Source organism: Bubalus kerabau, chromosome 21 (genome assembly GCF_029407905.1).
Source record: "Bubalus kerabau isolate K-KA32 ecotype Philippines breed swamp buffalo chromosome 21, PCC_UOA_SB_1v2, whole genome shotgun sequence".
NCBI lineage: Eukaryota > Metazoa > Chordata > Mammalia > Artiodactyla > Bovidae > Bubalus > Bubalus kerabau.
Window position 1 is genome coordinate 6,783,188 of NC_073644.1, and position 24,699 is coordinate 6,807,886.

Below are 24,699 nucleotides of genomic sequence, written 5' to 3' on the forward strand. Positions count from 1 at the left end.
GACTCTTGAGAGTCCCTTGGACTGCAAGAAGATCCAACCAGCCCATCCTAAAGGAGATCAGTCCTGGGTGTTCATTGGAAGGACTGATGCTGAAGCTGAAACTCTAATACTTAGGCCTCCTCATGTGAAGAGTTGACTGATTGGAAAAGACCCTGATGCTCGGAGGGATTGGGGGCAGGAGGAGAAGGGGACGACAGAGGATGAGATGGCTGGATGGCATCACTAACTCGATGGACATGAGTTTGAGTGAACTCCGGGAGTTGGTGATGGACAGGAGGCCTGGCATGCCGTGATTCATGGGGTCACAAAGAGTCAGACACGACTGAGCGACTGAACTGAACTGAACTGAACCACGACAGACTATGTTACTGTCACCAGAATCTGCCTGGGTCATGGGCCAAACGTGGAGCACACAGCACCAGGGTGCAGAGATGGCCAGCGGAACCCAGCACACTCAGCATGGGCAGAGAGCGGAGTCGACGCTGGCTGGCGAGGAACAAGTACTCTTTGCATTTTATGGCTGCCCATCAGTTGGCTGCTGGAAAGAAAATGTCACCCTTCTCTTTTAGCGCTGTCCGTTTATTTCAAAGAAAAAAGAAACAGAACAAAAACAACCTTTGCGTTTGGGGGACGGGAGGGTTTTACAGTTTTGGAAGAGAAGCAATTGAATTAAGAAGCGGGTCACCTGGCTATGAACTTGCACCCCCCGTGGAAGGGACCCCACAGCAAGGCACACACAGTCCTGTGGGGGCCAGGGAATGGCTCTCTATCACTGATGTTTGATGTCAGCTCTTTCACACGGACATAAATCACTGATAAATCCTGTGAAAATGATATCAACATTAAGAAACATTTGTTATAAAAGCAAAATATTGATACAAACAGTATTTTTCAGAATGCACATTTCATATAGACTTTATTGTATGAAACTAAGTCAAAATTAGAAGCATTGGGTTTTCTTAACTAAGGTTTATTTTAATAAACGTCAAGGCTTTTCTTAACCATAGGCTTAAGGAGGAATCTTTTAAGCTGAAGCAACCCGGGCAAGGAGCACACCTACAACGTATGGAAGAGGAAGGCGGTACACAAAATGAACAGGCTGCCTTTGGTCTGGGGACGCTGTGACCCTAACATTTCCAGGAAAATGAACAGGAGCAGGCTGCTTCGACGTGGTAATGAACGTAGCTGCAATTTTTAACCAAACATGTAATAAATTGTTACAATGGGGACATGCTGGACTGCGAGGGCAGCTGTGTCTGAAGACACTCTTCCATGGCTAGGGCACGGTCCTTTCACAACTGAAATGGGAAAACATTTGTGGGAACAAAACAGAAAACAACTTAACTTCTCGGCACAATGGGTAGAAGACGGGTTAGAGAAACAACAGAAGAACCAAACGGTAACCAGACTTGCCTTGGTGGGCCCTGCCCCGCTACAGGCCGCGCTCCTGCGTGCGTGCCCCCGGTGCCGCGTTCACACGGCCGGCGCAGGGCCATCCCCGGCCCCTCGGACGCGCGCTTCGCTGGCGGGTGCAGGGCACATGGCCTCGTGTGCTGGTCTCTCAGCCCCCGGCCTCAGGCTTCATGGACTTCGCTGCTGTCTCTTTGGCTCTGGATGACCGCGGCGGCCGGGGAGCCCTCCTGGGTGTAGATGACCATGCTCGTCAGCTGTTCCGCTCCACTGGGGACCACAGCCCCAGCCTGCAGGAGCTCCTGGGAGCCGGCTGCCTCAATGACGGTGTGCGAGTACACGGCCGGCTCATCCTGCACGCTGGGCGGCAGCTCCGTCACGATGTAGTGTGTGGCCCCCTCGGGAAAGCCACCGCCAGACTCCTGGACCATGGCCTGCACCAGCTCTTCGGTGACGATGATCTGCGAGATCTCGCCGTCCGCTTCGGCCAGGTCCACGTGCGACCCACGTGCCTCGGCCTCCTGCATGATGATCTGGGAGCCCTCGCGGGCCAGCATGTGCACTGTGCCCTCTTCGTTGACGATGACCTGCGTGACGCCGTCCTTCATCAGCTGGCCAGCCGCGGCCGAGTCGCACACGGCGAACTGCAGCATGCCCTGCACCACCTTCTTGAAGGCCACCTGTGCACGCTCCTGCGACGCAATCACGGCGGCCGGCCGCACCAGCTGGGTCAGCACCTCCACCGGTTCTGCGGCGGCCGCGCCGTCTGGCCCATCGTGGAACACATGGATCTCCGGGGCCGCGGGAGTGGCTGCCTCCTGCCCCGGCAGCTGCACCAGCAGGTCCCTGGGCCCGGCCCCGCCCTTCTCCTCGGCCGCCACTGGGCCCTCTGCCCCTCCCAGCTCGGTGACCGCGCACAGCAGGGCGTCCAAGGCCGAGGCCGCGTCGGGCGGGGGGACACCGGCCTCGGCCAGGCCTAGAATCTCCTGCTTGGTCACCTGCTGAATGACCCCGCTGGGGCTGAGGGGCTCGTCCATGCCATGCCCTTCCATGGAGCCGCCCACGACCACCACCTGCGTGGCTCCGTCGGCCAGCGGCTCCGGCAGGCCCGGGCTGGGAGCCCCGCTGCCCCCTTGCGCCCCGCTCTGCCCCGCGGTGATGACCTGGCCATCCTCGGTGATGTGCACCACGCGGGCCACCTGGCCGGCCAGAGCCAGTGTCTGCAGCGTGGCTGCAGCCGTCTCCTCCACAGAGGCGTCCAGGGCGAACTCGCCCTCGTAGCCCTGGATGATGATGACCTGTTGGACCGGCTCCGGTGGAGCCGCCGACCTCCTGCTGCTCCGCAGCGGCCTGTCCTTGACTGGAGACTCCTCCGCCAGCGCGGCCGCCGTGAACGGGCTGTCTGTCTCCACGAAGGTGGCTCCCTGGCCCTTCAGGCGGCACTCGTAGGACTTGGACACAATGCCTAGGGGAGACAGGGACCAGTTAGAGCCTAGAAAAGTGACTTTTAGGATTAGAAGTAAGACAGTTCTTCTGGAGAAGCTGGAAAACCTCAACAGAAGCATCCCCATGACCCATGACTCAGATCCCCCAGCTGCCTGCGTGGGGGAGCTGGGGGTGCTCAGGGCCTCGATGGGTGCTCCCAGCAACACAGAGCAGGGCTGTGCTGTGAGGGGGAGATGCCTACACCCCTGGCTGACTGTCCAGATACAATCTCAACAGCCATGGTCCCTTTCCAGTTCCTGCGAAAAGAATATGAGGCATCTCCTCAGTCATGGTCATTTCTAATCAGATGTCCAGTAGCTGGTGTTAAGAGCATTTTCCTTTTAACTCAAAGAAAAATCTTTTTTCCATGTCTCAACATTAGCTTACAGTGTATCTGTTTATTCCACAAGAAGAATGAAAGCTCTGCATACTGAATTTATAAACTTGCCCTTGATAAACACCAGCTGTGAGAGTTTAAGGCCCCGAGCGCGTGGGCCCCTGCTGCGTGTCAGGTGCTGAGCCTGGGAGTAGGGTGGCCAGCCTGCTGGGAGAGGTCCACGGCAGCCGGGCACCCAGCACGGACTCAGGGTCTCCGCTGTCCAGCGCTTGGGGGCGGCACACAGGCCGGAAACTGCGTGCACAGCCCCCAGGGCAACCGGAGCATCCCACCGTGTCGCTGTGATGTCTGGCCAAGCGCCTGGCATGTAGCCGCCCTTCAAACCATGGAGAGGACCACCACGTTCAGGCTCTGGGGAAGGACACTCAGCAAGAGTTGCAGAGAGACAGCTGCCCAGCCTGCCTGAAGGGACAGGAACACCCAAGCTCTCCCCCGGGTCTGAGTGGGAAGAGCCTTGAGACAGAGCATCCGGGGCAGCAGAGGTGGGGTCTGGGGGTGGCCGGGCCGGCTCTCGGGGATCACAGGCTAGGCCAGGACCAGGCTGTCGGGGGCCCCCTCTGCCTTAGGAGGCACTAAGGCACGTGGGCCACAGTCTGTGCAGAGAAGACACCTGTTGAGTGCTTTTAATCAGGAAAAGTTAAGCGAGTGCATCTGTTTGAGAACTGTGATGGGGGCCCAGCGTTTATTGCCGTAAATACTGGCCCTGCCTTCCCTGTGGTGAGCACCCTGCGATCGTTTCACGAGGAGATCGGCCCAAGGGACCAGGGTGCGTGCCAGAAGCAGGGGTCTGGAAGCGCAGGGCGTGCGGGGCCGGGGAGAGGGTGCCTGCGGGCTGCGGGTCTTGGCGCACCTGGCGGTCCCCGTGGACAGCGCCGGTCCCTGCAGTGTGGACACACGCCGCCCGCCCAGGGAAGGCAGGGCAGCCCTGAGCTGCCTTTGGGCTGAGAGCGTCAGGCCCACCTTTCAGGCCTCCCTGCTGTTACAGAAAGGGGGCTCTGGCCGCAGAAGCGAGGAGCATGTCGGCAGGCGCGTGGACACCGTTCCCCCCAGGCCACCTGCGACACAGGAGAGGCTTGTTTAATAACTCGACAGGGAAAGCTGAGCGAAACCTATAGTCATTTTCATAAAAAAGAGACTATTTAAACAGAGCTCCTGTTATCTCCTTCAAGTCCCTAATTCTCTATTAGTTTCTTATTATCGCTTCCTTCCCTCCTAAGTGAGCGTGTGCTGAGTTGCTTCAGTCCTTGTGACTCCACAGCCCCCCAGGCGCCTCTGTTCATGGGATTCTCTGGGCAAGCATACAGAGTGGGCTGCCATTTCCTCCTCCAGGGGATCTTCCCAACCCAGGGATCGAACCCAAGACTCTCATGTCTCCTGAACTGGCAGGTGGGTTCTTTACCACTAGCTCCTCCTGGGAAGCGCTAAGTGAGAGAATGAGCTCTGAACGATTTCTTATCTCAATCGCAACCACATTTAAAATATTTCACTTCACTCTCCCTAATGTAGGTCCTTTTTTAAAGAAGCACACTTTATTCTTACCAAGGGAGAAAAAAGGATTACGAATTGTTGATTATTGTTGCTAACATCCCTTAAAAATAGGACAACTAGTTTGCTTACCACAATGGTGCCATTCTGTGAGAAAGCGTTTACTTTCAATACAGAATCCACCTTAAGCAAAGACCCAGGGGCAAGGCCTGCCTTTCAGCAGGAACAGCAAGTCAGGCCAGATCCACAGAAGACGTTTAATTATATTCTCCACGAGGACACCTGGGCTCACTGCCCCAGACTGGGAACCATGTATGAAGTTTTAAAAATGCAAACTCCCGGCATTCAGTGTGCTGCTGGGAAGGGTCACTGGTCAGGATTTTCAGAAAGTCAGGCCACTGCAACCCTCTAACTCCTGAAGCCAGAGGGAGCCTCCTCATGGCTGGGGTCAGGATCAGAGGGGGCTCCTGTGCCCTGTGCTTTAACCTCATCACATGGGCATGTTCTGAATGTCAATCCTCCTAAACTCACTCCTCCAAGAGGGCAGAGCTGGCCTCAGTGCAGGAGCAGAAGGCCTGCCTGATGGGTGGGGTGCTCCACAGGTCTTGTGTCCACCCCTCCACGAAGGCCTGAGTCTCAGCTGGTGGGGGTCGCCATCTCTGCCCAGTTTTCTCCCAGCTAGGACCCCCCCCCCCCGATTATTTAACTTATATGCAGAGTACATCACGTGCAATGCCAGGCTGGATGAAGCACAAGCTGGAATCAAGATTGCTGGGAGAAATCAATAACCTCAGATATGCAGAAGATACCACCCTTATGGCAGAAAGTGAAGAAGAACTAAAGAGTCTCTTGATGAAAGTGAAAGAGGAGAGTGAAAAAGCTGGCTTAAAACTCAACATTCAAAAAATGAAGACCATGGCATCCAGTCCCATCACTTTATGGCAAATAGATGGGGAAACAATGGAAACAGTGACAGACTTTATTTTCTTGGGTTCCAAAATCACTGCAGATGATGACTGCAGCCATGAAAATAAAAGACGCTTGCTCCATGGAAGAAAAGCTATGACCAACCTAGACAGCATATTAAAAAGTGAAGTCATTACTTTGCCAGCAAAGATCCATCCAGTCAAAGCTATGGTTTTTCCGGTAGTCACGTATGGATGTGAGAGTTGGACCATAAAGAAAGCTGAACACCACTGAACACCAAAGAATTGATGCTTTTGAACTGTGATGTTAGAGAAGACTCTTAAGAGTACCTTGGACTGCAAGGAGATCAAACCAGTCAATCATAAAGGAAATCAGTCCTAACTATTCATCGGAAGGACTGATGCTGAAGCTCCAATATTTTGGCCACCTGATGTGAAGAACTGACTCATTGGAAAAGACCCTGATGCTGGGAAAGATTGAGGGCAGGAGGAGAAGGAGACGACAGAGGATGAGATGGTTGGATGGCATCACCGACTCAATGGACATGGGTTTGAGCAAGCTCCGGGAGCTGGTGATGGACAGGGAGACCTGGAGTGCTACGGTCACATTACTGAGTGACTGAACTGAACTGAGGTCCCCCTAATCTTTTGTCTCCTGTCCTTGCCAAGCTCCTCCTGTGCTACCCTTTGACCCCTCTCCTTCCCTGTACTTTTCTACTTCAAATGGAACATTCCACATGTCTTTATCACACTCAGAACCTGATCCAGTTGGCTTCTGCCCATTCTTTAATTCCAAGGTCATTTTGTTTATAATTTGGAGGAGAAAAAAAGAAATATGGATACAAAACGTAAAGAAATCAGCCTTCCAATCACCCTCCCCCATCCCTAACTGATTGAGAAGAGGACCTACTGCCCTGATGGGACTTCCCTGGTGGCTCAGTGGTAAAGAATCTGCCTGCAGTGCAGGAGACCTGGGTTCAATCCTGGGTTGAGAAGATGCCTTGGAGAAGGGAATGGCAACCCACTCCAGTATTCTTGCCTGGGAAATCCCATGGACAGAGGAGCCTGGCGGGCTACAGTCCATGGGGTCACAAAGAGTCGGACACGACTCAGTGACTGAATCGTGCCCTGACATTAACAAAGGAGGAGCTGCTGTAGCTGGAAGACACGAGCACCCCATCCTGGATGCTCCCTGAGGGAGATGCTACATGCTTGAGTCCAGGCAACTCTTTCTTTAGTCTGCAGCGAGACTGAAGTTACAGAATTATCGTCTGAATCCTGGGGAGCTCGGATGATGATGCTACTCAGAACTGCTTACTGAATTTACCTGAATCTGGAGGCGGGCTAAGCCACTCCCAGACCATTAAATAAACGACGTGGGTAAATACTGCTGTCAGCATGGGTGTGACGACTCGCATCAACACCAGCACCTTCACCTCGGCTGCGCGCAAGCCGGCGGCTGCATCACAGTTCATAAATGCGGCCGCAGGTCCAGCTTTGATTCAGCAATTTAATAACTTCGAGTGCTGTCAGTACTGCTTTGAAAAATAGCACCTATAAAATGTAACAGCCTCAATCAGATTGGAAAAGATTCAGCCACTGAAGATTCTTCCATTTCGTCCATAATGAATTAATGTTGAGCTGTGTAGAAGTTCAAGTGTCATTTAAACTAATGTGAATCTCTACTGTAACTTTACATTCTAACCCAGCTATGAACAAGAATTTACTGGGCACATAAACTTCAATTTTTGAGATCTTTCGAGTAAATATTAACTGTAAAGCTCACCAATGCAAATGGCCCAATGGACACAGTATCTGGAACACAGCAAGTTTGTGCCAATTTTATCCACAACTGCTTAGTCACCGTTACTGCTTCAAAACTGCACACACATCTTTAACGAAGCACAGATACTCCACATAATATTTGTATTTCACTTGGCATTTATCAAAGACAGCATCCAGTTTCAGTATGCTGACAGTAGCTAATCAATAGGGTCTAAACCAGCCCTTTCTGGATCTGCTTCCAACAGGACAGACAGTAAGAAGATTCGTGTAGAAGGTGCAAACGCAGGTGAGATGGGCCTGTTTATGAGATTCCCAACTCACTGCCCGTTTCCTTTCATGAGGACAGAAGGATTTTACTGCCTTATCATAGCCAAATGCATTGCAAGTTTACAACTCAGCTGAAATAAAAAGAATTTTTTCGGTTTTTTTTTGGGGGGTGGGGCGGGGGGGGGGGGCGCTGAGGTGTTGTCTTCAGGGACCTGCTCTTTAATGAGCTCCCTTCTGCAGAAAATCACTGTTGCGCGCACTCCCTCCTGCCTTGTCCCCTTGGAAGGGAGCGTCTCCAGCGCTGAGGCCACGAGCCCTGCCAGGCAGGAGCGGGGTAGGGGGGTCAAGCTGCAGACCCACCCCCGCCGCCTGCAGCCACACAGCGGCTCTGCTGTGCCGTCGCCGGAGCCACAGCTAGGGCTCAGTACCTGGCTGCTCCCTTCCTGTGTGCGCGTTAGTCCTTCGTTGCTGCCATCGTTTTTTCTCACAGAATAAATACCTTATGCTTTTGTTAAGCTTACATTTAATTAAAATGTACAGAATTTGTGCAGTAAACTCGAATGAAACAAATAAAACAAGGCCCCCTCTCTTGAAGGCATACGTTGTGAATGAAAAATGTCATTACAGACTAAAAAATTTTGCCGTAAACAGGGCCTACAGAGAGAAGTTTCCCCTGTAATGACATCCATAAAATACACAAATGGCACTTTTAGTACCATCCTGAATATGGCATTTTCTGTGCTCTACACACAATCTAAATGGTTTGATCATAGAGCATAATACTCCATTGGGTTTATAGAACAATCAATGTTCCATAAAATGATGTATTTATCCAATAGTAGGCTCAGCAGTTACTGGCGTATGACATCGCAGGACAGAGGCTGGGCTCCTCACGGCTCACGCGCGGGCTGTAAAACTTGTCTCACCCACTCCAACAACTTCATCTCATCTGCGTCAAGTAATTTGCTGAAGACTCAGCTTGGCTTAAAAAAAAACTTGTAATAAAAATTCATGGAATTTTCAGGAGAATGAAAGCCGATGACAATAGAAAGGTCACACTGTGTCTCCACTAAAGGGGTCAGAGGTCACCAGCAGTTCTAAAACCGAAAGTAGATTTCATGCATCGTGTAGCAGATAAAGATGGCATTAAAAAGACTTGTGCGGCTGAAATGTCGGCTGCGTCAGGGAAGCCTGTGCTAATATCCGACGTGAGCCACTGTGCGGCCACCAGCCAGCATTTATTTTACATTTCTCAGCTGCTCCTGCAGTGGTATTCCACAGTGCTAGGTTATGTTTCAGACACTGTGTGTGTTACATTTTATATTTTGGGAGGGCACTAAGCTTGGAAACGCTAGACTGCCTCACTGTCACAATCAAAGCACCTCGAATACGATGCAATTAGAAAAGTAATGCCTTTCATATGAAAATCTGAGGCACATATGACACTGTGAATCTTAAGCCACGTATGGTTTTCCTCAACTTCAGTTTTAAGATGTGATTTTAACAAGAATGTTAAGAAATCATAGTTAATGTCTATTAAAATGAAACAATATTAACAGATTATGCTAATAAATTAGAGCCATATTTTAATGTCACAAAAGCTTGTAAGTTTCTCAAGTGAAAGCTGGAAAAATGACAAATTAAAATTCAATGAAATATAACCTTTTAGCAATTTCAAACCAGGGAATAAATTATTCGTATAATGGCAGTCACCCATAGTATAGCCAATCACATCGATATCAGTAACTGGCTCTGTAATGGAGTCATTTCCTGGACAATAGTAGTTACTGGTATGCTGGTGTTCCTGCACGAAGGCCCCAGCAGCGTCCCCTGCAGCCCGGCTTGAAGAAGTCTAAGCGGCACAGTCAGGAAGCTGTGCCCAGTGCCCTCCACGCAGAAAGCTCCGCAGGCTCGCCTCCCTGCAGGAAACCCCGACCCGCTCCTGCAGGCAGCCGATCACGAACAGCGTGGCCCATGATCGCAGCAGGCTGTGTACCAAAATGACAATATGGCAATTTCACCATCTTTCTCTGTTTTCTTTTGGCGAGAACAAAGGACGGTCGGTACCTTACGTCTCATTATTTTCAAGGGTTAGAAACGCATTTTGGTCAACGTTAATAAAATTCACACACAGATTAGAAATACTGAGGTTGTTGGAGACACAAAATTGAAATTATCTTCGGATGCTGGCATGCTTGTTAGTGTGACCACCATACCGGTGGGATGTATTTCAGAGCTCAGGCATGTGCTGGTCATTCTGAAACCAGCGTGCCCTGGCCTAAGGATGTGTTTAAATACACCACAACACGATAAATAAGAGGCACCCTGCTAAGTACCTGCTTTATGCCACAAATAAAGGCTGCGTCACAGAGTTACAGTAAAGGTCACTGCTCTGTCCTCAAGTTCATGAAGGCCATCGTTTGATAAGAAGAGAGGAGGAAAGTTATTATTCTGTAAAAAATTAACTGTAGTCCACATCTTTTCTGAGAGACTCTTTGACCTAAGTTCAAACACAATTTTATAAGCTACCTGTTTAACTGCAGGGGATATGTACAATAAGGTAGGGCCCAGATTTAAGAAACAAAAGCCTTAGTCCTCTTCCCCTCAGTTATCACTTAGGACTAGTAGTGGTCAAAGATAATCATATAAGACCCATGAAAGAAATTCTAAGATGCTCAGGAAAAACCATGAATAAGTTTTATCTCCAGTTGGAAATACAGGAACAGACAGGTTTCTAACTTTGCAACTCCATGGGCACTGAAGAGTGACAAAGGATAAAAGACAATATTTTACCTTTAAAATCACAAACCCTAAAAGATGCTGTATTGCGTCAGAACCTTAGGTACAGATGATCACTGGCTGCATGGAGATCTAACGGGAGTCATGCAGGCAAACCTCCCTCAGGCCACTTCAGAGCCGGGTGTGGCGGCGGGCGTGGTGACTGTTTCCCTGCTGCCAAGGCCGCAGGGCTGTGGATCCCTCAGGATGGGACCCCAGAACTTTGGAGATCTGGCCCATGGGGCAGAAGCGTGTCATCATGATTCACAAGGGGGATGAAATGGGACTAAAGTCAGATGGTGAAGTGCTCTGATCTCAGCCTTTACCTGCCATGAGCACTCCTAACGCCCATCGGGTTTCCTAGCAGAAAGTGCTCAGACGTCTTGAACAAGCTGGGAGGGAGGGGGCTGCCCAGGGTCGTGCCCTTGGCATCCCACATGCGTTCTGGAGGTCGGGGCAGGCCTGGCTGCTGAGGGGAGCCCGCCTGGGACATGCATGTACTTCCCTGGGAGCCCTGGCATCCAGCCCTCCACCCCGAGCCTCTGACCTCACCCGTGTGTGCTTGTGGTCTGCTGACGAAAGGTAAGCTGCATGCCACACCCTTGCACTTGGAGCTCGGGCCTTGAACAAGTGGGGGCATTTTAGGCTGGCAGCATTTCTGAAGGCCTTCGAAGACTCCAGAGGAGCAGCAGCCTTGTCTGCTTACTGCAAGGCCGTCTCCGTTTGACTTAAAGATGTCAGCTCAGACTAGCGCTGCCATTCTTTCTGGAGTTACGGCCTCAGAAAATTAGGAAGCCTGACGACCTTTTCCTGAGCATCCTCGGCCTGTCTTGTAAAACTCCCTGTAGAGATAATGCACTATTAGGAGACAAGGCCTCCTTTTCAGAAGCTGTAACCGTTACACGCACTTAGAAGATAAAATCACGCAAATAAGAAGTCCAGTCAGTGGCGTTGGTGGCCCTCCTCTAACATGGCTGAGTTCACAGGCCAACGGCAGATAAAACTGGCCTCCTGTGTGTTTCTGGCAAACCCAATGAAAAGATCACGCTCATTTTTGTAGGCATGTTCCAAATGCCTGTGTTTCAAAGTATCTTCCTGTCTTTCCTGAGGAGATGAGAGGAAGTGGACGACTGTCTCCACTGCAGACACTTGTGTATGAAGGTAAAAACCAAACTACTCCTCAGTCACAGCACAGAGGCACCATTAAAATCGAATTTACAGTAGGCAGAACCTGCAGCTGGGCAAAGCTCACTGTTAGTATTTTAATTATCAGCCAGGCTTTTGGAGGCCTAACATCTGCTCACAGGTGAGCAGTGGCAGCTGCTGGTGTAGACTTAAAACAATGTGAGTTTCTTTACCATGTAGTCAATTAATCATCCGTTCTGGGTACATGGCTGCTACCTTTCCTGTGTGTGAGGGCCCCAAGCATCCACTGAGTGGGTACCGGGTGGAGCCCACCTGCTCCCGAAGACTGCAGACACCCTGAGTCTGGGGACCGAGAACATGGGGACACGGTGCCCGGCTGTGGGCGGCCAGCACTGGGGAAGGTTCACAGTGAGGACCTGACCACCCAGCTCAGGCACAGGCAGAGCAGGCTCTGACTCGAGGCTGTGAACATACGAGTGAGCAGGGGCCGTAGATCTGCCCTTTCCGGGGTTCACCAGACTGATGTTGGGGGGCGACGGGTGCTGTCCTGCTCTGAGGCCAGCCCAACATGCAGCCTTCTCCGCAGTGAGCACAGGGCAGAGGTGGGGTCGGGGTGGGGAGACTGCTGGTCACCGTGGAAGACGACAACATATTTCCTTCTGAACCAGTGAATTCTACCATCTTTATTTTGAATGTCTTCCTAAATACCCAAGTTAAACTCCTCTGTTAAAATTGCAGGGTATCCATGTGCCCGGGATAATCAAGGCTAAATACTCATTTGAAAGTATCAAACAAAGTCCAAACTTGGAGGCCTGAACCCTTGCTTTTAAATGAATGGAATGAATGAAAATAAACTTACAAATTACAACACTGAAACACCACCAGCAGCTGAAACCTCAGTAGCTCTGAGTGCCAGCAGCGTATGAGACTGGATCACTAAAATGTAAGTCAAGGAGGAAGTGCTGTGTCGGGGATTCTGCAAATCCACCTCAAGTGGACCTTCAGAATGATCTGGAATCTGGATACAGACTCTTATGTAGCACATAAAAATATCTCTAGTACTTAAAAAGCCAATTAAAAAGGGGACCTATTATACCCATATGCATGCAATATCATATCCCAAGGGGAAAGAAAACATATCAATTTAATTTTTCAAGAATAATGACTGTGCACAAGCAAAATGTGTTATTTGCAAATAAGTGCTTGCAAATATCAGGCTCTCTTATCTTGTCATTTCAAAACAAAGCAAACATTTTAAACGTAATTATAAAAATGTATGAAAATACCCCCGTTGACTTTTTTAACAGCAGAAAATGTCAAGGATTCCCACATCAGCTCATGAGTGCAGCTCTCAATTTAGAAGTCAAGCTGAGAACTGGATTCCCATGGGAGAACCAGGAAGTAGCTAGTCGATTCTTTCCGGCGCTGTGCTTTGGGCCAACAGAAAGGCTGGGTTTGGTTGGAAACTGCATGCTTGGCTGCTATCAGCATGGAGGTGGGGTCCATGATAACGAGGGGAGGCCTCCCCCAGGCAGTGTGTGTTAGGCTGAAAGGAGATCACAGTTAGGGAGAGAGACCAAGGGGACCCTGATAAGCGCAGAAAAGTCAGAGAGGAGATGACTAGGTGGTCAAGACCGTGGGTCTCAGAAAGCAAGTAAGAAGAAGGTGATCAACCACGTGAAATGTCAGAAGTCTCACCGTTGAGACTAGAAGCAGCTCTTCAATAGGTAACATATCACCAGGAACACCATGAAATTTACCCCCCAAACTGAGAGTCACAGGGGTGGTCTGAGCACAGGACAGGGCGCAGACCTCACCCCGCTGCAGATAAACCTGGACACGTGTCATTCTAGTTCCACGACTACCACGAGGACACGACCTCAGAGCACACGAGCACTGAGTCATGAACCCTCACACGTGGCATTAATCGGAACACAACACGGTTAGCAGCTTCACGAACAGGAAGGAGGAAAGGGAGGCATTCAAAACTTGGAATGACGCTCACAGGAATGTGGAAATTCATATGTTTTCCTTCACCCCTATTTATTATTAAACGCCGTCAAGTATTTTCCTGAACAGAAATGTCCCACTCTTTCTCAGAGTCGAAAGACAATCAGAATGACAGTACTGAATTAATTCCTCATTTGCTGGCTGAAAGGAACTCGGAGCTGCACTGCCAAAGGGCAGAACCGGGAGAAGGACACCACGTGTCTCGGCGTTTGTGCACGTCCGTTTGATTACTGCGCTGTGTTATCCTACTGGCCTAGCAGCTGCTGTCTCCCTTCATCTGCAGAGCGCCAAGGCACCCGTTAGTCACTAAGCCCTGAGAAGTATTTCTGAGTATCTGGAATTCTTAACAGAAATTCCAGGAAGTCAGGTAGATAAATCACAGACATAAAATGAAGGGAAAAAAACACCTCCTAGGAAAGGTTCCATTAAAGGCACCTTAAGAAGCTGTGCTAACTGGTGCCAGCCCAGGGGCCAAGGTACCCCTACCCCCTCAGGAGCCGCTCTGCAACCTCCTGCGCTGGGCCCTGGTGCTGGACAGTCCAGCATCACCTTCCTTTCTTCCAGGTGCTTTGAGTAACTTCTGTCGTCTGGGTCTCCTTCTTACTGCTGCTGCTGCTAAGTCATTTCAGTTGTGTCCGACTCTGTGCAACCCCAGAGACAGCAGCCCATCAGGCTCCCCCGTCCCTGGGATTCTCCAGGCAAGAACACTGAAGTGGGTTGCCATTTCCTTCTCCAATGCATGAAAGTGAAAAGTGAAAGTGAAGTCACTTAGTCGTGTCCGACTCTTAGCGACCTCATGGACTGCAGCCTACCAAGCTCCTCCGTCCGTGGGATTTTCTAGGCAAGTGACTCCCATTGTCTGGAACAAACACTGCTGGCTTCCTCTGCTCTTATATCTGACCCTGCCCTGCTCGTGAATTAATGACCATGCATCAACCATGTCCACCAGCTTTCCCTACACAAACAACCCCCCAAATTGTAACTTAGGCAGCTCACCTGACTGAGCTTAGGTTCTTTCTTCGAAACACTCTTTTATCATTCAATTCTTGGTTTTATCATCCCGCTTTTTGAATTTATACATGTAGATAAATAAATAAATAAGCTCAAAACACGGGATGATAAAAAGGGGCTTCCCTGATAGCTCAGTTGGTAAAGAATCCACCTGCAATGAAGGAGACCCCAGTTAAATTCCTAGGTTGGGAAGATCCGCTGGAATGGAAGATCCCATTCCAGTATTCTTGGGCTTTCCTTGTGGCTCAACTGGTAAAGAATCCACCTGGGTTCAATCCCTGGGTTGGGAAGATCCCCAGGAAAAGGGAATAGCTACCCACTCCAGTATTCTGGCCTGGAGAATTCCATGGACTGTACAGTCCATGGGGTTGCAAAGAGTCGGACATGACTGAGTGACTTTCACTTTCACGCATGAAGAATCAGAATCCTAAATATTCTGATATGCTCAAAATTTGCTTGAATTTTGGATATAGCCTTATTAGTAAAGAAGGCTTCACTCCTTTTCAATCTACAAAGAAACGGTCATGAACACAACTTATCTGGCCCAAACTTAGCTTGGACATACTGAAGGTCAGAGGGCAAGGGACATTTGGGAGGAAAAACAGTAAACTCTGATAAGAGACTTTTTGGCTTAAACCCTCACATGTGGAAGAATATGTGGACCTAAAGAGGGAGAACCTGTCTAATTAGGTTTAACTTCAACACCATGAAAACACCAAGGAAGGGAGGCCAACAGTGCCCGGGTTCTCTGCAGGGCCGCCCAGGGCCTGGCCAAGGCGGATCTTGAGTCCTGGCTGGTGGTGGCGGGTTGGGGAGGTCTCCACTGTGCTGACATCAGGGTGCTGTGGACTGGCTTGACTTTCTAACCACTGGATGATGAGTGGATGCAACAGACGTATCAGAAGGACGAAATGCTCCCTGGGAATGCCCAGATATGAGGCAGAGAGGAGTGAAGCAGTGCGCGCTGAGTGGGCAGAGATCTCCGCAGGGGCTCTGCTTCCATCCGCCTTTCTGAGGCAGATACTCTCGGCTTCCCCTTGCCGGAGAATCCTGTGATTCCAGGACAAGCTGGTGCTCCTGGGGCCATCTGAGTAGCCTGGCCTCCACCACTGTCCAGTCTACAGAAAATGGCATCACATCATTGGTCTCGCATTGCTGCCTTTAAAAAAATGATGTAGCAGAGTCAGTCCTTTCCTGTTAAGCTATGAATCATAAACATTCTCTTAAATATCTGATGCACCTCCACCTCCACAGTACAGCAGCTGATTGAGTTATTTAGATTTGGAAATTAATGGGCTGATAGTAGCGTTACAGCTCAGATGGATTTACAGTTATCATATTTGGCCCAGTGTGATTTCACATCAGAATTCTGATTGTTTGAATGGAAATTCAGAAATATTAAAAAGAAGCCATATTAAAACTGGCTGGTTTATCATATGCAAATACTGTGCATTAAGATGGAAAACACCCATTCATGAAGATAATGAAAAATGGACATCAATGTAATAAAATAACACCCTGACGGATTCTGAGACTTACAAAGCAGTGGGTTTCCTCCTTCTGCTTAAAAGGAAGAAATGTTCATCCAACTCCACCCCAATTCATATTTGATCTGCAATCCAGCAACAAAGCCCTGTGGTCTGTCAGCACAAAACCTTATAAAATGGCTCAAGGTTTTCAACATTCGAGTTTCCGTGTTTTAAAAAGAAGAGGGTGTGGGGGTGAGAAGTGTTGCAGCCGAGAACAGACAGTGCGCAGCAGAAAGAGCAGGGTCAACGGAGGCCCCTGGCTCCGGCGCTCATACAGCAGCCACAGGGGCAGCACTGCGGAGAACAAAAGGCGACGATGATAAAATTGGTGCTCTTGTTTTATAAGGCTGGCACAGATGGGCCTGGCAGGCTTCGTGTTTCATTTTCATGAAACTTCAGCCACATTTCCAGGGCAACATTTCCACTGTTTGCAGGCAAAGGGTCTCTGTGTAGGAGGCCAATGGCTTGCCAATGATTCTGCTCAATGCCCCAACCTAAGCCAGAAAAAGGAATTTAAATGCTCAGTTAGGTTGAGTGTTAATAATCCTATATAACAATGTAAACTCAATGATTCAGTTATTAACATGCATTTTAATTAAAAGGAGTCATGTTTAATTCCCAGTTAGACATGAAGTCCTAATGTAAAACTTTCTGCTGAGATGATCATAGCTATGGGCTCTACATGCACACAGACTATTTTCCTAGTGTAGCTGAAAAAACCCGTCACCCCTCGTTCAGACACACATTGCTGATACTGCATTCTTTTACTCTAAAATAATGTCCTAGGAGAAAGTCTCTGCTCTAATGGGATTTACACCAGTATATTCAGCCTGAGTGTTGAGTGTAGCAGTAACTAGGTTAAGAACCCAGAAGACTCTGATACACAAATACAATCTTTAGTCTTGGCCCAAAACATTAGATACATGGTGATCTTCAGAAGAAAGTAAGACATTTTAAACACCACCACCACATGTAACAATAAATGATAGCCCCCCCCCATAGTCAAATATCATATGGTTTTAGTCATATCTGGCATATTTATATAATTTATTCACAATAAAATTAATACACAACTATTATATTTATTTAGAGAAGGAAATGGCAGTCGACTCCAGTATTTTTGCCTGGAGAATTCCATTGACAAAGGAGCCCGCAGGCTATAGTCTATGGGGTCGCAGGAGTCGGACATGACTGAGCAGCTAAGCACACAGTATGTTTACTTCACACCACCCATCTTAAACTTACCAATGAAAGTCTCATTGTCACTAACAACTGACAAAGTTTAGAAAAAGCACCGTATGTATGAGATAGGAACAAGGCTGTTTTAAATTCAGATCCACTTCCTCATCAGGAGTACTGAGGGTTGTTCCTAACAGTGGAAGAACACAAAAGGAGAAATAACACCAGCAAACGCCAAGACAAGCAAACCAAACCAGTCTGAACAAAGCCCAGAGTAACAGGAGCTGTGAGCAATACGGAATATTCCGGTGGCTTCTTGAAGTCAAGGCCAGAACTATCAAGGAATCTAGTTCTGGAGGTCTTGTCCCCTAATATTAATAAAACAAGACAAAACAAAACGGAGCAGAACAAAGCACCATCCCAGGAAGCTGTATGTAAACAATTCTGTGTACTTGTTCCAATGGTAAGACTTAATTTTCCCCAAGAGGCCACTATATATTCCTAAAAACGGATCTAATACCAGTTCCATAAATTATGAAAACTTTCTGCAAAAGCTCTAGGGACATTAGGAAAGGCAAACTGCTCTCATCAGCTAGGATGTTTTCAATAGTATTTTGTATTTCGGCCACAGGGATCAAAATCTTATGCTATCTATATTTGCATATTTCTCAGTAACTTTTTACAGATGCATATAGAAGACACCGAAGATTGAAAGTAACCAAAATAATTCACAACTGCTCGGCACCTCTTTAATGTCCAAAATAAACCTAGCAGTTTAGCAAATTTAAAAGCTGTCATTGATTATTAAATCAGCTGGCTCCCCTGCAAATACTTCTCTGTACTGATCTCTGTCAAGTACATGTACTTAGGTAGAGGTTGGACTTACTTCAAGATGCAGGGCATTTGCCTTGGCAAGTTACTAATTTTAACCAACAGCTCAGGTAAAGCCATGGGGCAGCTTATCAAGTCTGAGCTTAACAGGATGTTATGGCTCCCAGAGGGAATCCCACTTTGGTCACTGTAAGAAGACCCAGTGTTTGCAAAGGAGGGCACTACACTCAGTGCCAGGAACTGAGTTTGAATGGAGGGCCACAGACTGGAACGCGTCTGCACGGAGCTGAGGTAGGAGGCAGAGGTTCTCTGTCCAGAAACCACAGCACGGGAATGGGGGCAGAGGGGAGGGAGGGACTGGGCAGGCTGGCTTGGCAAATCTAGATTCAGGGGGCTGGAAAAAAGGACACAAGAACAGTCTCCAAGTATCTGGCAGGTCGCCATGTAGAAGAGGGATAATCACACGTCCCTGTGTAGCTTCAGTGCGTTTGTGCGTGCTGTGTCACTCAGCCGTGTACAACTCTGTGTCCCTGTGGACTGCAGCCTGCAGGCTCCTCTGTCCATGGGGGTCTCCAGGCAAGAATACTGGAGTGGGTTGCCATGCCCTCCTCCAGGGGCTCTTCCTGACTCAGGGATCAAACCCGCATCTCCTGTGGCTCCTGCACTGAAGGTGGATTCTTTACTGCTGAGCCACCAAGGAAGCCCTTCAGTGCACTGGTGCTATGTTTTAACCCATCTTGAGAATTTTCTAAAAATTAGAGCAACTCACAGGTGGATACACACTTGAAAAGATGCTCAGCATCATTAATCGCTAGGAAAATGCCAATTAAAACCACATGAGATACCACGACACACTCACCAGAATGGCTGACATTAAGAAGACTGATAACACCAAGTGCTGGTGAGGATGTGGAGCAACCTGAACTGCCACACGTTGCCGGTGGGAATGCAAAATGGCACAGCCATGAGGAGAAACAGTTCAGCCGTTTCTCACCATGTGACCTCGAAACCCCATTCCCAAGGAAATGAAAACACATGTTCACACAAAGATCTGTGCCCAAATGCTTAGAGTAGCTGTGTTCATGATTGCCCACAACTTGGGTTGTTTAGCAACAACCAAACGTCCGTAAATGGGAGAATGGACAAGTATACTGTGCTATGTCCAAACAATGGAGTAACGCTCAGTAGGAAAAGAAAACAGCTGCCAAGTGCAACAACGGGACTGAATCTCAAAAGAGTTATGCTAAGTGGAAACGAGGCTACCCACTGCACAATCGCACTCATGTGACCCTTGGAAGAGACAATACTACAGGCACCACCAAGAACCACATGTTTGGTGAAGACAGTTACCATGAAGGGACCCCAGGAGACGTTGCAGGTGGTGGAGATGGTCTGTAACCTGACTTGGGCAATGGTTACACGAGTGCACACATTGGTCAAAACTCATCCAGCTGCAAACCTGAAAAGGATTAAGTCTACTTGTAAACTGAACCTCAGCTTGTTTCTTTTTTAAAGTCGAGGCTTTACATATAAACAGTTGAGGGCCTTGTCACAAAAAGTCCTTGAGCAGCAGCTGGATGGTTTCCTGTCACAGGTGCTCCTGTTCATGTGCCTGCCTTCGGTGGCCAATTAGGTCATCCTGCATCTAAGGGATCCCAGGAGTCGACGGTCACACAACACCATGACTTCCTTTTCCTCGTCTCCAGTTGATTAGAGCAACTCAAAGACTTATTTTTAGCCCCTGAAAAGAAATCGGCTCTGTCCCGTGTCATATTTATTTTCTAGAGAACGCAAACCCTGTGGCCCATGTGATCTTTGAAAGTCGAACAATTAAAAAGCTCATTAGGCTGAACGATCACTCACTTTTATGTTTTACCTCTTTGCTGATACAGAAATGGGCAAGGCTAATTCAAAGGGCAGTGAATATTCACAGATGCCAAACAGGTATAGAGTAGATACCTAAAACGAGGAGATGCAGATCACCTAACGCTGGAGATGGACTTGTATCAGGCGGGCTTGGGTTCTGTCTATGGGAGACCCCGGGAGGTCTTCCCTGCTATTTGTATTGACACGTGTGAATGGATGCTATACTCCATTCAATTAAGGGAAAGCCGTATCTTCACTGAATGTGGCTGTGTATCAAAATGGGGGTGTGACTGTCTACCACATGCCTGTAATTGTGGTCAGTTAACACTGCTTTTTATTTCCCGTTTACCCTTTAGTTACACTGGTGCTGAGTACTGGCTTTCTGCTCTGTGCTGTGGTCGTTGCTTTGTCTGTCTGTCTGTCTGCGGTGTGCTCCGAAGGACAGCCTGTGTGAGAGACCCACGGTGCTCCGTGTCCAGCCCTGAGTGATCTCAGGGCTACAGGGGCAGTGTGAGGGGAGCGTCAGGTTACTTCCAGTTCAGATGAACTTGTGTGTGGAGAACGCATCAGAGTGAGCATGTGCGCTCCGCTGTTGCTAAAGAAGGGGGGGGGTGGGGGGCGCGCGGGGAATCCCACAGCCGTTCCATTGGTCTTTGGGGTCTTCTCTTTTATGGCAATAATGCTGATGGCCACTTAAAAACACAATGAGGCTTTTACCTGTCAAAAATGCCGTCTTCTCCTTAATAATGTGACTGCAGGCAGACTTGAAGACTGAGGGAGCTCCAGAGTAAAATCGAAGCTTGTTCTAACTAGCTGTGTGTGCTGAGAGAGCTTATTCAACCTTGCTAAGCTTCTGTTTCTGTCTTTAGAATGGGGAACGGGAGTGTATTTTAAGTGTGCAAAGCACCAGGTAGCACGTGCTTCGCCTGCAGTGCTTCATTCATGGCAGACACCCTTGCTCCGGAGTCCCTCCAGGACTGCTGACTTGGGAAGTCATTATCGCCTCTGAAAACCCCCACACCATGGGTCTGACCCATTCACGACAGTGCTGGGCAGCACCCACATGGAGCTACGCTGCGCCCCAGGCGCTCTGTGGTGGCAGCTTTCAAACCTGCTTTTCCCAAGTCAGGATGGTGAGGAGAAGGTCGTGTACTAGGAATAGTGTACCAAAATGTACTGAACTTACAGTTAATTGCTGCTGCTGCTGCTGCTAAGTCGCTTCAATCATGTCCGACTCTGTGCGACCCCATAGACGGCAGCCCACTAGGCTCCTCTGTCCCTGGGATTCTCCAGGCAAGAATACTGGAGTGGGTTGCCATTTCCTTCTCCAATGCATGAAAGTGCAAATTGAAAGTGAAGTCGCTCAGTCGTGCCCGACTCTTAGTGACCCCATGGACTGTAGCCTACCAGGCTTCTCCGTCCATGGGATTTCCCAGGCAAGAGCGCTGGAGTGGGGTGCCATTGGCTTCTCTGCAGTTAATTGCAGTAGCATCAATATAGGTAGTTTTAGGGTGTGTATGTTTTGGGAGAAGAGTTATGCAGCAGAACTTTGTGTTCTGATTGGCACAGAGGGTCTATTTGCAGATTATTAAATGCACGTACTCAGCCACAAGTTTGGAGAAGGAAATGGCCACCCACACGACAGATGAGGAGCCTGGCGTGCTACAGTCCACAGGGTCACAGAGCTGGCCACGAGAGTGACTGAGCACAGTCACAAGTTAGTAACGAGCTCACGATACTGAATGGCTTACACTGAGGTTGAAACAGCACAGACAACTCCCGAGCCCTGAAACTAAGAGAATGTGTGGGGATGCACTGTTCACTCAGACAGCTGGCAAGGTGGGAGGAACACCAGGATGGAAGACACATGAAGATGTAAACCCAATGGGCGAGATGTTAAGGAGGTGAGTCTTTCACCCCATTTTGAGTAAAGATCAGCACTCATAATCTTTTTTTGCTTAATGTACTAAAGATGGGGAGTCAATTCATAAGCATTTAGTTTAAGTAAGATTAAAAAAAAAAAAAAAAAAAAAAAGACTGTTCTCCACCAATCGATAGCCGACATCCAGGATCCAGCACCCACTCCCGCTCCAGCCTGACTTCACACTCTGAGGAACACGGTGCAGCGCCCGGGCCTCCCTCTGGTTGGTAAGGGCACCTCCCCCTCCTCAAGGAGCACAGCTACTTCACCCCTGTTCACGTGAGCCTGAGGGATGAGATGCAGAATGGAACTTGGGGAGCAAAGGTCACTGCCTGAAAAGTGTGGAAAGGGGGCCACTGCTTACAGGAAGTTAAAGGCCAAACCTGCCCACTGAAACACCCATAAGAGGAGTCCAACTGGGTGGGTGTGAACACCCAGAACCAAATTTAACTGTACACAATGCATTCACCATGGATTGAAACAACAGATTTGGTTTATGAGAAAATGGAGAATTAACCCAAAAAATTTCCCTGGGGAAATGTAGGAAATGGAGCCTTTTCTTTATAACTATGAGTTTGAAACTGTAGCCTGCATCAAGTCAAATTATCATCAACTGCCTGAAATCAATTGTCAAGAAAGACTCTTTCCATAATGGATTTTAAAAAAGAAAGGAAAAAGGGTGAAACCATGGCACCTCTGTTTGGAAAATGGTTAAAAAGATAATGTGCAAAACTCAAAACTTTCAAGTATTCATAAGATTAAAAAAAAAACATTTAAAACAAATGATTTGACAGCTGCAAATGCAGGATAACACCTAGCTGAATTATAGAAACAGTGTGGATAATTACTTTTTTCAAACGTTAGGGCTCTGTGGACCAAGGTCCTGTCTGAATTTCCCTGCAGCACAGTTAATGTGCAGTAATACAAATCCTGCTGTCACATCACCCTAAGTTCTTTATCATCCGCACATCACTCAGAATGACGAGAGGCGTCCTGTGATTCCAGCAGTCTTCCTTTGAAGGATCCACATGTTAATTACTGCACTAATTATGGTTTTTGAATAACTAACTGAAGTAAGCAGCCTATGGGAGGTGCGTGCATAAACCTAAGACTGAGAAAATACTAGTTACGGGATCATCAGTGTAAACTGACACATCGAACAGGTTTAAAAGAAGTGGAGGCCGTAGATTTTAAAAGACAAGCATCTTCAATAATTAGGGCTCGGTAAGGCAAAAAGAAATGTTATTTCTTAATGGCAAGTGCATTTAAACTGTTATCTAAAGATCTGAAGGTAAGCCTGCTTAATTCACTGCTTCTTCTTTTGTTATTAGGAAAACATAATTGTTCCAAATAATTAGCACTAGAGTACATCACAAGCTGACAACAAAATTATAGAAATCTTCATATTCAGATCCCTCTAGCTGGCTATTAGGAACAGTTTCTGATCATAACCCATTAGTTGAAGTGCTCTGCGTTCTTGATTGCCACCAAATAACCTGAGATATCTGCCTAAGTTAACAGCCTCTATTTATTCAGAATTTTCTTGACAGTAAAAATTGCTGAGGATTTTTACAGCTGCCACACAAAAGAACAGTATTCGATGTGTGCACTTGGAGGATGAGGTGATACGCTAACTGAAAAATGGATTTTAAATACACTTTTAACTCCTAAGTACCTAAGTGAAAACCTGAAAAGACACTTCTCAGTTTTTAAACAGCTGTGACCATCTGTTTCTTAGAAACTGTCATGGCCCCATTTCATGTCTTGTGATGTTCATGTTAATTTTTTTATTTTTTTGTCTTGCACAGTACTTTTTCCTTTCACACAATATCCCTTTAATTCTTGAGTTCTCCGTAACACAAGTGATAGAGATAACGTTTCCATTTTTTATTACCAAAAAAAAAAAAAAAATTCCCCATTTTTGAACGATGTTGGATGTACACTGTGGCTTGTTACTAACAATTTTAAACCAGCTAACTAGCAGTTCTGTGAGGCGGAGGAAAGAAATCAAGAGGTGCAATGCAGTTCTGAAGACAGTGAGCCAGATTACCCGGTTCCCAGAGATCGCGGAACTAACCCGTGGTGAAGGCTTTCCCCTGCTGGTTCCTCAGCCGGCGGCCAGGGAGCCTCTTGATGATGGAACGTGTAGCCAGGGAAAGTGTGCTGGAATAACCGAGTCACTGTGTAACCGGCAATGCCATTTGAAGTTAGTTTGGAAATTCCTCTGTGCTAACAGTTTAGCTGATAAACCCACAAAGCTTTATGTTTTATCCCACGAGGGATAACTTTGATTACTCTGGTAATTAATGATGTTGGAGAGTAATATAGATTTTCTGTTAAGATTGGAGTTTGAAGTTAATTAGTCTTCCCGTTATGATTTGCTGATTAATTATGGATATTTAGTTATAAAGAGAGATGTTAATTATTAATCTCAAAAAAATCATCTAGTGTAATTAACTAAAACTTTGACACCAGTTAAAATTCCCAGTGAGTATAAACTTCTAAGATTATCAATTACCCGGGCAGAGCGCGAGTACGTGCCCTGCAGAGGAACACAGTCTCTGCGCCCGGGACCTGGCTGGAGCCACACCTGCGGGCTGGATCCACACCTGTGCCTGGGCCTGCACGTTCAGGGAAGGCGTTTGCCAGGTCTCAGCGCAGCGCTGAACTGTG

General features: G+C 48.0%; 1 protein-coding gene across 2 annotated transcripts in view; it reads right to left on the reverse strand.

The window, feature by feature from the left end:
* Positions 1–558: 558 nt before the first annotated feature.
* The window catches only part of ZNF407 (zinc finger protein 407), a 384,300-nt gene continuing 360,159 nt past the window's right edge, over positions 559–24,699 (reverse strand). The window contains exon 9 of one of the 2 annotated variants that reach the window (XM_055558909.1): positions 559–2,875. In XM_055558909.1, the coding sequence (XP_055414884.1) occupies positions 1,575–2,875 (1,301 nt within the window). In that variant the 3' untranslated portion in view covers positions 559–1,574. Of the gene's footprint in view, positions 2,876–12,036; positions 15,860–24,699 lie in introns of those variants that run through there. The other variant, XM_055558911.1, reaches the window with a different exon arrangement.